Genomic DNA, 13,409 nt, shown 5'->3' with positions numbered 1-13,409 from the left:
TCAGGCTCGTTAAATACAGAAAGCAGACTGGTAGTTGCAAGAGGTGGGGCAGGGGGTGGGCAAAATGGGTGAAGGGGGCCAAAAGGTACAAACATCCAGTTATAAAATAAGTAAGTCACGGGGGATGTGATGCACAGCACGGTGACGACAGTTCATAACACCGTGTTGCGTATTTGAAAGGTGCTAAGAGAGTAGATCGTAAAAGTTCTCGTCACAAGAAAAACAGAATTTTATAATTATGTTCAATGATGGATGCTACCTAGACTTGTTGGGCTGATCATTTCACAATGTTTTAAATATGTTCAGAGCAGCATTATTCAAAAGAGCCAAAACCTGGAAATGATTCAAAGGCCTGTGAACACCAGAATGGGTAAACATGGTGGAATATTCAGACAACGGGTTTCTATACAGCCAAGATCACGGACAAACTACTGCTACATACAGCAACATGGAGGAATCTCCCAGACATGAGGTTGAGTGAAAGAAGTTAGATTCAAAATGGTATGGATAATATGATCCGTTTAAGTTCAAAAAACAGGTAAAACTGATGCAGAGTGATAGAATTCAGAAGAACAGTTACCCTTGGGGGAGGTCAAAAACTGGGGTGGGGGGTTGCTGTGTAATGTTCTACAGCCCCATCCAAATTGGGTGGTAGTTACACAGATGTGTTCACTTTGTAAAAATTACACCTTTTACAAAAATTAACTTAAAATGTTAATTTTTGTAATGTAAAATGCAAAACTATCAAACTCCTAGAAGATAACATAGGAAAAAAACTAGGTGACCTTTCAGATTTGGTGATGACTTTTTAGCTACGACACCAAAAGCACGATTCATAAAAGAAATAATTGATAAGCTGGATGTCATTAAAATTTATAGGGCCTCCCTGGTGGCGCAGTGGTTGAGAGTCCGCCTGCCGATGCAGGGGATACGGGTTCGTGCCCCAGTCTGGGAGGATCCCATATGCCGCGGAGCGGCTGGGCCCGTGAGCCATGGCCTCTGGGCCTGCGCGTCCGGAGCCTGTGCTCCGCAACGGGAGAGGCCACGGCAGTGAGAGGCCCGCATACCGCAAAAAGAAAAAAAAAAAAAAAAAAAAATTTATAACCTCTGCTCTGAGAAAGACACCATTAAGAGAATGAAAACGATAAGCCACAAGCTGGGAGAAAACAGTTGCAAAACACATATATGATAAAGGATTTGTATCCAAAATATACAAAGAACTCTTAAAACACAACAAATATGAAAACAAACAATCCAATTTAAAAATGGGCTAAAGATCCGAACAGACATCTCACCAAAGAAGATATACAGATAATAAGTAAGCAGATGGAAAGACACACTACATCAACTGTCATTAGGGAACTGTAAATTAAAACAATGAGCTACCACTACACACCTACTTGGATGGCCCAAATCCAGGACACAGACAGCATCAAATGTTGGCAAGAATGTGGAGCAGCAGGAACTCTCATTCACTGCTGATGGGAGTGCAAGATGGTGCAGCCACTTTGGAAGACAGTTGGGCAGTTTCTCTCAAAACTTAACCTACTTTTACTATACGATCCAGCAATTGGGCTCCAAATTAGTTGAAAATGTATGTCCACACAAAATCCCGAACAACAAACTGGAAGCAACCAAGATGCCCTTTGGCAGGTGAATGGATAAATAAGCTGAGGCACATCCAGAGTATCATTCGGTGCCAAAAATAAATGTGCTATCAAGCCACGCAAAGCCATGGAGGAACCTTAAATGCGTATTACTCAGCGAAAGAAGCCATCTGAAAAGCATACCCTATATAATTTCAACTATATGACATCTTGGCAAAGGCAAAACTACGGAGACAGTAAAAAGGTCAGCAGCTGGCAGGGTGGAGCACAGGGGATTTTTAGGGCAGCGAAATTACTCTGGGTGATACTGTAACAGTGGATATATGATGTTACACATTTGTCAAGATCCATATAATGTACAACGTGGGGACAGTAAACCTTAATGTAAACTCTGAGCTTCAGTTAATAACACTGTACCAATATCGGCTCATCGTGAAGGTAAGAAGTTGCTAACGGAGGAGACGGGGCGGGGGGTGGGAGGAGACGGGGCTCTGGGCTATTGGCTCAGTTTCTCTGTAAATCTAGAACTGCTCTAACAAATAAGGTCTAACCATCCTTAAAAATTCACGGGGCTTCCCTAGGGGCGCAGTGGTTGAGAATCCACCTGCCAATGCAGGGGACATGGGTTCAAGCCCTGGTCTGGGAAGATCCCCCATGCCATGGAGCAGCTAAGCCCATGCGCCACAACTAATGAGCCCACGAGCCACAACTACTGAGCTTGTGCACCACAACTACTGAGCCCCTGCTCTAGAGCCTGTGAGCCACAACTACTGAGCCCGCAAGCCACAACTACTGAGCCACAAGCCACAACTACTGAGCCCACGAGCCACAACTACTGAGCCCGTGAGCCACAACTACTGAGCTTGTGCACCACAACTACTGAGCCCCTGCTCTAGAGCCTGTGAGCCACAACTACTCAGCCCACAAGCCACAACTACTGAGCCGCAAGCCACAACTACTGAGCCCACAAGCCACAACTACTGAGCCTGCACTCTAGAGCCCGTGAGCCACAACTACTGAGCCCACAAGCCACAACTACTGAGCCTGTGCACCACAACTACTGAGCCCATGCTCTAGAGCCCATGCGCCACATCTACTGAGCCCACGAGCCACAACTACTGAGCCCATGTGCCACAACTACTGAAGCCCACGCACCTAGAGCCCGTGCTCCACAACACGAGAAGCCACCGCAATGAGAAGTCCATGCACCACAACAAAGAGTAGCCCCTGATCATCACAGCTAAAAAGAAAAGCCCACACGCAGCAGCAAAGACCCAGCGCAGCCAAAAATAAATACATTTATTAAAAAAAAATTCATGGAATGGTGCACTTTGTTGTATGCATGTTATATTTAAACAACAAAAGAAAACATCTTAAGTGAGGACCATGAAAGACTCGGTGCTGAGCCAGCTCAACCTTCTGAGGTCTTGAGGAACCCGGTCCATCCGGAGAGAACCCCCAAGTCTGGGCTGCCAAAGGAAGCCCAGATCTGCTCAGTCAGAGGCGTCTTTGGCCAAGACTCAGCTGTGTAAGAAATTGCAAAGCCTTTGTGGACTTTGAATTTTAATTCACCATGACAAGAAAATTTGATTCTGCAGTTTAATTTCTTTGGACTTCCACTTGCAGGGAAATTTAATTTTTGGACTAATTTCTCTCTGGGCAATTCATAATGGAAAGGGGTTTACAGTGAAATCAGGAGCATCTCTAAGTGTTTGGCCTTTTTTATTGAATTAACACTATCATTTAACCCCATGCAGAACCTCCGATGAGCTCCACTCCATCAAGTGACTGGATTGCATTTAGCACGGGAAACAGAATAGGGAATGAATGGTCAGCAATGGGTGCGGAGGGGCCCTGAAATCCATGCATTATTCTGATCCATTTCAGAGCCTTCTGGGGACATAGGCTAAACTATCCACTGCTCGTCCTGAGGGGACTGGCAGAGGAAAGGTGGCGGGTTTGGGAGCAGTGGTCCCAGAAAGGCTGGGAAACCTCCCCAGTGGTGACTGGTCCCCTCCCCCAAGGAGGGCCACAGCCCCGCTGGCCATAAACTCAATGGTTACGTGAGTTGAGAGAACAAAACGCAGGAAGGTTGCAGGAACACATCGTCCCCAGCCCCACCTCCGTGCAGAGGGACGGCCCGTGCCGCCCTCTGCCCAGCACACCCTCCTCCCAGGGCAAGGGCAGCTCATCGGCTGGTGGGTTTGGGGGAAGCAGCAGAGCCCAAGCTTCTCACCCCTCCCCCGTCTCTTCTTTTCAGATTTGTCCACAGGAAGAGAGGAGGCCGGGCTCCACAGGCAAGCGGGGGGCGGCAGCTCTGCCCCAGGTTCAAGGTGGACGGTGGCTGCCCAGCCCGACCTCTGCCTGCCGCTCACCTCATGGGGGCCCGGCAAGCACCACGGGCTCTCGGGCGAACCCCATTCCCACAACGGCTCTGACTCTCCGCACTGATTCTGACCTTGGACAAGGGAACGGAGCATCACCTGCTGCACCCGTGACTTCTCGCGCCCAACAATTTGGCTGACCCTTTCCACTATTTCTTTGTTTTCTAAGCATTTATGCTCATTTTCTAATTTCTTCCCTTCTGCTTTTGTTGGGTTTGCTCTGGGTTTTTTTTACCAAACTTCTTGAGCTGAACAATTAGATCAGCATGTTAAAAGATACTTTCTTCTTTACCAACAATATAAGCATTTAAAGCTGCAAATTTCCCTGTAATTACCATTTTACTTATTAGCTTTTTTTTTAAGTTAATTTTTATTGGAGTATAGTTGCTTTACAATGTTGAGTTAGTTTCTACTGTACAGCAAAGTGAATCAGCTATACGTATACATATATCCCCTCTTTTTCGGATTTCCTTCCCATTTAGGTCACCCCAGAGCATTGAGCAGAGTTTCCTGTGCTATACAGTAGGTTCTCATTAGTTATCTATTTTATACATAGTATCAATAATGTATACATGTCAATCCCGATCTCCCAATTCAACCCACACCCCCCTTCCTCCTTGGTATCCATACGTTTGTTCTCTATGTCTGTGTCTCTATTTCTGCTTTTCAAATAAGATCATCTATACCATTTTTCTAGAGTCCACACATATGTGTTGATATACGATATTTGTTTTTCTCTTTCTGACTTACTTCACCCTGTATGACAGCCTCTAGGTCCATCCACGTCTCTACAAATGACCCAATTTCGTTCCTTTTTATGGCTGAGGCCATTTTACTTATTAGTTTTGATATGCAATATTATTTTGTCATTCAGTTTTAAGCAGCCATTTCTACATTGATTTCTTCATTTACCTAGGGAAAAATTAGAAATACGTTTTAAAATTCAAAAAAAGCCAGCAGTTTGGAGCCTTCCAGGGGGAGGGCAGTGAATGATTTCTGACCTTGAGGCATTATGGTCAAAGAATGCTATAAAATTAGATTAGAGTCTCTTGGTATATGGCAATACCTGCTTGGTGGCCTAAGATATATACACACATATATGAATAATCAGTTTTTATAAGTTTCAAAGGATACTTGAAAATAACACATATTCTCTAAATTGGTTGTACAGGTTCTATAAGATCATCTCTTTAAATTGTATTTTATAATATTCTCATTAATTTTTTTCTGCTTGATCAATCAATTTACTGACAAAAGTATGTCAAAACCTCCTATGATTGTAGGTTTGTCAGTTTCTCCTTATAAAGTCCATCAATTTGTCCTTTATCTTTGGAAGCTGTGGTTGTCAGAAGTTCACGGATTCAGAATCATTTTTTCCTAGTGAATTATTCCCTTAATTATTATTTAATAGGCTTCTTGATCCCCAGCAATGCCTTTGCCTTTTGTCACTTTTGTCTGATGTTAATGTTGTTAAACTAATTTCATTTAATATTTTAACATGTCTTTTTCCACTTGTTAAGTTCTACTCAAGAGGCAGCAGTGGTTCAGACCCCAGGTATGTCCCTTACGAGCCATGTGACTGGCCAAAGACAGGACAACTGGACATCAAAAACAACAACATATTTGGTATGTTCAGTCCACTGCAGTTTAAATCCATCAGTTCATAATGGTATCAGAAAAAAAAGCCATTGGCCCCACCCTTGAAGGACGCTGGGAACTGTCTCACTATTTTAAAAATTAGCAAACAAAAGAGAAGAACATCAAGCATTATTCTGCCTTCTCTATATGAATCGCACCTCAAGGCAACCAAAGAGTTGATGAGGAGAAGCTTCGTTTTAAGGAAGCATTCTGGCTGACAAACGAAGAAGTATTCTAGGAGTAAAACATCCCCACTGTGTAGCCTTGAATGAAGTGATCAATCCATAAGCAACAGTCCTGATGGTCACTGATGGAGCATAAGAAGCAACCCAGGCCTTGTGCTGCTGCAGAGATGGGGACACACCACCAGCAATACAGACCCCTTGCCCCAAACCAAAAGCATGCATCTGCTCACGCCTCTAGATCTAATTCCAATTTACAGGCAAAAGAGAGGATAGAGGAACACTGTAGATGTCACCACTGGGGCCGCAAAAGCAAAGTGCAGACACTGGGAGGCTCTAGGGGACCAGCAACGTGGCGACTTCAACAAATAAATTAAAGCGAAAAAACAGAGACAGGGTGGTGAGGACGGCTATAGGTAGAAAGAGACTGGAGAGTCACACCATCCCAACGTACAGACCTTACTGAGATCCTGATTTGAACAAACTATTAAAAATTTTTATGAAGTTACTGGGGAAATGTTAACATTGGCTCGATATTAAGTTATAATATGAAGTCGGCATTAATTTTAGATGGGGTAATATTATTGAGTTTCTGTTTTTTAAAAAAGACTCTACTTTTTTAGATCTACATAAGAAAATATCTATAGATGAAATTATATAACGTCTGGAATTTGCATCAAATAGCCCTGGTTTGGGGAGAGACCTGGGCAGGGATGTCACTGATAACGGTCAGAGGTGAGTGGCAGGGGCACTGATTTATTGCGCTGTTCTCTCAAACGGTGAACGTGTGTGAAGTTTTTCACTGTTCAACATTTTCTAGATAATAAAATTCGCAGACAAAGCTTGGCCCTGGATTTCGCGTTTTCCGGTGCCCAGCGCTCACCCGCATCAAAGGAGCCGTCCTTGTGAATCAGCACGAGGAGGTGGGGCAGGGAGGCCGAGCTGCTCTTCCCGGCCTCGTCCAGCTCCACCAGCTGCAGCCGCGGCGTCGTCTCGGGGGGGAAGCGGTAGAACTGGAAGGTGAAATACACAGTCTGTGGCCACGGCGCTGCCTGGTCGTCCTGGGACACCCTGGATCCAACGACAGCTCCGAGTTAACCAAGGGTCCGGGGGGAGAACCCGGGCTTTCGTCACACACTCGCAGGGAGACAGCAGGTGAGAGGCCGCCTCCTTCATCCACACCAGCAGCCCTACTGTGACCTCGGGGAGCCCGCCGGGCATCCCCCCACTTCAGGCGTGGCTGGAGGGCCCAGATCTCGGGGCTACACCAGTACCCAAGGACAGGGCGACACTCCGTCCACGCTGTAACTGAGGACCACAGGAGGTCGGTCAAAGCAGGTTTTACAGCATTTGGAGATGGTAGTGGGTGGGTCCCAGCCAAACGAAAATAAAGACAGAGGGCATTCCGCAGTCCCGTTAAGACCTGCGTAGTATTCCACCAGAGACACACAGAAGTCCTTCCTCAACGCAAGAAATGCAAAAGCCAGGAAAAGAGCAACAGAGCAAATATTCAAGAGTTTACCTGCTAAAGGCAAGAAAGTGTAGCACTATCTCGTTGCTTTGCAGACAGTCTGATTCTTCCTTCTGAGGGTTGAACTTCACGGGATCTGTAGGATCCACGGCCTCGGCTGGTTGTTTATTGGCGTCCAGAATCTCGGGAAAGCCGGCGGACTGCAGCAGCGCTAGGGAGGCTCGTGACGGCTTCCCTCCAGAGCTGGAACAGAAGGCCTCCTGAGCCAGCCTCCAGGAAAGGGCCAGCCAAGAGGCAGGACCCGGAAAGCCAGCTCTCCAGGAAAGCCTACCGTTCAGGGGGTCGAAGGGTCTTGAGCACACAGCACTTGCTCTGGGCCCTCCCACACCTGCCCCTCACCTCCTGGTCCAGGCTCCCACGATGATCGGGGCATGCACAGGTGTGAAAGGCAGCTCCTGCAACTGCTCAGCAGTGGATGTGCCCGGGACCAAGGCCGTTTGGCTCAGGTCAGCTTCCAGGTGGGAGATCCTGCCCTCCAGGGGGAACTCCTGCCCAACACAATGGGGCCCCAGGTGAGGCCAACGAGTATCCCAACCCGTAACCAAGGATGCTTGGACTTGGGGCTCATGGGTGAACTGCCTCTGTCACATTGCAAATGAAAACACAGGAGGCTCAGCTGCACTGGAATTTCAGGTAAGCGATGAATAATTTTAGTATAAGAATATCCCACGCAATATCCGGGGCACACTTATACTGGAAAGTATTGTTTATCTGAAATTCAAATTCACCTGGGCATCCTGTATTTTATGTGAGTCGAAAAGCAACGAGGAAGGAATCATAATTTTTTGAACAGCTCAGTAGCACAGGAGACATCTGATGCCTGAGAAGGCAAATTAACATCAAAACCATGTCTATGGAACAGAAAGATGAAACCATCTCCAATAACGCTAGGGAGACTGTGGGATGGAGCCCCCGAGCTTGTGTAAATGCTTCCCTGTCCCCACGTCACCGAATGCTCTAGGCTTTCACCGCCCACCTCTGTCTAAAGGAAGAGCTTGACGGGGTCTGGGACGTTCTCTCTCCAACTGGCTTCCCAAGCTTCCCGTTTCATTTAGCAGGAGCACCACGCGACCAGAGGCAAGGAACACGGGCCTCAGGCACTGGTAACAGAAGAGATGAAGGCTCTTCATAATGACACGAGCCCAGGTATATTTTAGAATCAGGCATTTCACCATGAGGGTTTTCAAGGAAGTAATTAAATGGAACATTTTTTCTCAACAGACTTCCAAGGCAAGACTGAAGTTTGCAGGTGAACCAGCAAACTCTACATGAGTCCCCCAAGTTCAGTAGAAGGAAACAGGCCTATTTTAGCCCATTAGCTCCACTGGGATTGGGGACGGTGGGCTCCACAAACTCTCCTCCGGCCGCAGGGCGAGCGTCCTGGAGGGGGAGCTGGCAACTTGGATTGACCTCTATTTACATCTCCAGCAAAACCTTCCCTTTCCTCTCATGTTCAGAGATCTAAGGGTGCTTTTACTTTGTCTTCTCAGGTAGAGCAAAGCCTAAATCAAGCCCTGTGGCAGGAAAAGCTCCCAGACCAAATACCCTTGGTCACCAAGACGGATGGTGGCAAATATCTAAAGCTGGAAGGAGGTGATGTCCAGCCCCCATCCCAGCGCCTGCATCACAGAGAACCCAGGCAGGTCTCGGTCACCTCACCAAGGACCAGGGCAGCTCACAAAGTCAGAGACTTCCACAGAAGTCAGGAGTTCGGAGCCATTCCCTGGGAGGAGGCAGGAGGGAGGAGGGGCAGGCTACTTACCCCCGGGGCCAGGGAGAGCATGGGGCTCCCCAGTGGCTTTGAGGAGGCTTCGGCCGAGCGGTGCTGAGCTGGGTACTGTGGGGAAGCCGCCAGCTGGGAAAGCGACAGCTGAAGGGAAGAAAGCTTGGGTAAGACGACAAAATGCACCCCAGTAACTTCACAAAGTCCCTCCCACCCCCCGCTGGCACAGGCCCCTGGGAAGGAAGGGAGGACTCTGATGCGGCCACAGGGAGCAGTGAGGTCTGGAATCTCCTGGAACCCGGCATCACGTCTAATTGCTTCTTTTCTAACTACCGAGAGGGGCAATTCTGTGGTTTCTCCCACATCGTAATATGTGAATAAAAATATTATTAACAAGGAAAAGCAAGTGGAGAAGGGGAAATGGCCAGGGAAGCCGGGTGGGTTCTCTGACACTCGGGCTGAAGGGCCGGCTTGTCTCTGAACCTCGCTGGGTTTCACCTCCACCCCTGGACTGAACTTCTCCAAGACCCCTTCTGATTCTAACCACCTGTGTTCCTACGACATGAACCCGCCCGTTAAGGCAGTGGCCATGATGGCAGCTGACGTGGGCCCTGGAAGCCCCACTCCACCACTTCACTGCCACGTGACGTGGGCAAGTCGCCTAACTAACCTGGTCTTGCCTCAGTCTCCTCACCTGTAAAATGGGGGTGCTAACAGTACCTAGATCACAGGCCTACTGTGAGAAAGGGCTTGGCAAGGTACCCGGCACAGGGTCAGGTAAACGTGACTAACGTGAGGAAAACGAACGTTGCTCTAAAAGGCCGGTGTGAAGAGGTGGGGGGCCCTCGCTCTACTGAAGACCCGTCTCTCAAATCCTGGTCTCTATTTATGATGTACACGTTAACAAATGAGACGTCTGTCATCAGCAGTGACAGCTGGCCCGGTGGGGCGGAGGGGGCTGGTGCTGGTACAGAGAAGGACCCAACCCATGATGAGGTGTTGAAGAAATGGGCGAGGGGCACTGGGGGATCCGGGCAGCATCTTAGGGGCAGAGAAGAATTTAGGGTCTGCTCAGCTTCCCTTCAGAGCCCACAAGCTGCCGTGAGCGCCTCCTGCCTCTGGGGCTGGAGGTGCTGCCCTGTGGCCCCTCAGCACTTAGGGGCACCATGCCAACCGCTGGAGGGAAAATGCTGGGACAGGCCAGCAGGGCCCGGGAGGCTGTCCCCAAACACGTGTCTTCGGGCAAACACCACATTCACTTCTGGTCCAGTTTCCCAGCTGCACGGTCCACATTGAAGCCACATCCTGGGGACAGCCCTGGATACCGAATCATTCAACTTTTCCAGAAAGTCAACGTCCAGGGTGATGTTGGCAGACAAGGTCATTAGGAAGACAAGCCAACTCTGACCTCATTCAAAAACCACGCTGGCCGGAGCCAGCCCCGAGCCACGGGCAGACCCACAACTGGCTCAGGATCCCTGAGGGGCGGCCGCAGCTCCTAGCACCGGAGGAGACGTCTGTTCTCCGACAGGCCCGCCGACGTGCTGGCCTCTGTCATTGCCGCCCTGCCCCTCCAGCACCAGCTGCTCGGTGCACCTGCCCGGCTGCTGCCTGGGGAAGCCACAGCCTCACCAGCGCCCTCTCCTAGCAGAGGGTCGGGAGAGGAGGCGGCAAAGAGCGCTCCTCCGTGTCTCAGAAGAGGAAAAAAGGCCATTCAGTCCTGAAAGGTTCCCAGCCATCAGACATAATTGCGGGAGAACGCATCAGCTCGAGTGCGGACACAGGCCTTCCACGGCAACTGGAGGATCATTAACAACCAGCAGAAGCCACGGCCCTCACAGCCGACGCCGGGAGCAGGGCACCAGGGACCCGCCGTGGAGACAGGCAGGAGGGCGGCTGAGGACACCTGCACCCCGACCCCTGGGGGACACTGCCCAGCCCACACAAGTAAACAGGACGTCAACTGTTCTTAAAGATGCAAAGGGGACTTTCCCGCACCCAGAACCTTTAAATACTTGACTGTGGAATTCCGAAACAGGCCTCTCGGGCCTGGACTTACCCCTGGTCCCACTGGCGAGTCCTGGGGGGTGGTAAGCCCCCGGGGCGGTGGTGCTGGCAGGCCTGGAAGGAAGCACAGGGGCCGGGGAGGGGCCATCAGCCTGGGTGGGGCAAGGGCACCGGAGCCCGGCTCAGGCAGGCCTGGCGCGAGTCTCCCCTTGGCGGTAACCGGTGCTCGGAGCTGGGCAGCGGCCACTGGGCAGCCCCAGTGCTTGGCGAGCAGACCCGGGGCGCCGTCCCCAGTCACCGCCTGCAGGATGGAGCCCGAGCTCGCTGCCCACTTCCTCGGCCTCCTTCTCCCTGCTCATGAGGCTCACTCCGTGTGCGCTCAGGGAGATGTGAGGCTGTCAGACACCTGAGGCTCTCGTACACGCACCTCAAGGCTCACCCGCCCTTTCCCCTGCTCACCCTCCCTTGCCTTCGTGGGGCCAGGTTCTGATGTCTGCCTGGGCCGGTGCTTCCCTGGCTGGGGCCCACTTGCTGTTCTGTTACATAAGAAACTTCTAAACAGACGCACGCACGGCTGGGTGCTCCGGCTCTCCCATCACTCACAGCCCGTCCCCTGAGGCCCGCTCACTCTAGGGGTGTGAGTGCGGGCGTGTTCGTACCGGGAATAGTCGAGGTCGGTCCTCCACGGGGTCCCTGGAGCGAGGGGCCGAGGGCGCCCCTGCCCTGGGTGATGCGAGGCTGGTTCCTGCAGCGCCTGAGGTGCCCAACTGCGGAGGGAGCAACCACCCCCACGGCGCTGTCCCCCCCACCCGCCGAGCACGGTCACCGCACGGTGGCCTGGGGCAGGACCGGGCTGGAGTCTGCCTGTGCTGCTTCCACCCCCATCCCAGGCCCTGCACTCCTGTCTTGGAGTCCAGGCATCACTCTAGTCCCTGAAACCCCCAGACTCTCAGCACTGTGCTCCGGGGTCTGGGGCCACCCATCACCTCCCCATCAGCCCACACACGCGCGCTTCTTCCGCCAACATCCGTCCGTCGCCAACATCACCGCCTCCAGTCAACGGTGGGGCTGCCCGCTGACCGGGGCCCGTCCTGACAGGGCCCCCTCCGCTCCCCCGAAGGCCCAGGTGGGACCGGGCACCTGTCCGAGGTGACACGTCTGGTCTCCCTGAGGACCGCGCCTTCCTAATGCACCTCGGTCCCCTTCACAGTGACCCGACTCTGGCCGCTGCATGTGGACGCCACCGCCGGCTGGACTTCAGGACGTCCTGGGCCCTGAGAAATCGTGCCCCCCACCCCAGGTAACTAGCCCTGCTCCTGTCACCGCGTGTGGCCCTGACTGCCCACACTTGGCCCTCCCTCCGTCCCCGGTGGCCTCTGCTGCCCAAGTCCCCGCACAGCCACGTCTGAGCCCTGGACCAGGCAGTGCCCATGAGCAGGTCACCTGACCCCATGGCCCCCAGGCCCCAGGGCACACGGCACGGGGCAGGAGTGGGCGGCACCTAGCACCTACCGACCGGCCAGCGCACATGAGGGCCGTGACTCTGGATGCTGTGCAGTCTGAAGGGAGGACGCCCGGCTCCCCTGGCAGCCCTGAATCCCACCACAGTGCAGCTTCAGCCACCAGGCAGGAACCGCACGTGGGAAGCACCCCTCTAGCTGGCCCTGCTGTGCCCTGGGGCCGACATGCCACCAAAGCCCCTTCCAGCCACCTCGGAATCCACCTGGAGAAGGCACTGCAGGCTCACCCCAGGAGAAGAGATCTAGCTGATGAGGAATAGGGGGCGGGGAAAGCAGGGGGCGGCATGGAGGGAGGCCCCCAACTCCGCTGGTCCCCCCTGAGCTGAGCTACAGGCTCTCCAGCCCCTCGCCAGCCCAGCTCCTTTCTCAAAGCCAAGTTAATGTGATTCCAAAGAACTCGGCGCCCTCTAGTCCAGGGAGCCTCCGGTTCCTGAAACGAGCTCCCTTTGGAGGGAGTTAGCTTCGCTTCCCAGGAAAGACGTCATCTCGCGAGAAGCAAAACGCAGACCAGGATTCTGCCAGGGCCCCACTGTCCTTGAAGCCACGTGCCTCTCCCCAGACAGCTCAGGGCTCCGTGCAGCCACTCGTCACCACCACCACCCCGCCCCCCGGAACGGTCTAGAAGATGACACAGAAGAGCAGCACGCCGGGTTCTCCTTTGTCCCACCCTAAAAGGAGGCTGAAAACGACACGGGTTGATTTTGGCAGCGAGGAAAAACCTGCAGGAAATGGCTCCGTTTTCCTCTGCTCGGAGAAGCCTGGCGCTTGGGAGCCGGGCCGCGTGTCCTCTGGCTGAGGAAGATCTGAACCCTGCGGA

At 51.9% G+C, this 13,409-nt stretch overlaps 1 protein-coding gene across 5 annotated transcripts in view; it reads right to left on the bottom strand.

Moving 5' to 3' along the window:
- Positions 1 to 13,409, bottom strand: part of NPHP4 (nephrocystin 4) — a 136,157-nt gene that overhangs the window by 36,873 nt on the left and 85,875 nt on the right. For all 5 annotated transcript variants that reach the window (XM_081223486.1, XM_081223484.1, XM_081223485.1 and 2 more), the window contains exons 13-17: positions 11,125 to 11,186; positions 9,105 to 9,212; positions 7,682 to 7,830; positions 7,334 to 7,525; positions 6,695 to 6,882 (exon numbers count right to left, since the gene is read on the bottom strand). In XM_081223486.1, coding sequence (XP_081079612.1) covers positions 6,695 to 6,882; positions 7,334 to 7,525; positions 7,682 to 7,830; positions 9,105 to 9,212; positions 11,125 to 11,186 — 699 coding nt within the window. The remainder of the gene's footprint in view (positions 1 to 6,694; positions 6,883 to 7,333; positions 7,526 to 7,681; positions 7,831 to 9,104; positions 9,213 to 11,124; positions 11,187 to 13,409) is intronic.

The sequence above is a fragment of the Mesoplodon bidens genome (genome assembly GCF_964165515.1).
Source record: "Mesoplodon bidens genome assembly, chromosome: 2".
Taxonomy (NCBI): Eukaryota; Metazoa; Chordata; class Mammalia; order Artiodactyla; family Ziphiidae; genus Mesoplodon; species Mesoplodon bidens.
This window is presented reverse-complemented; position numbering and strand designations above follow the sequence as displayed.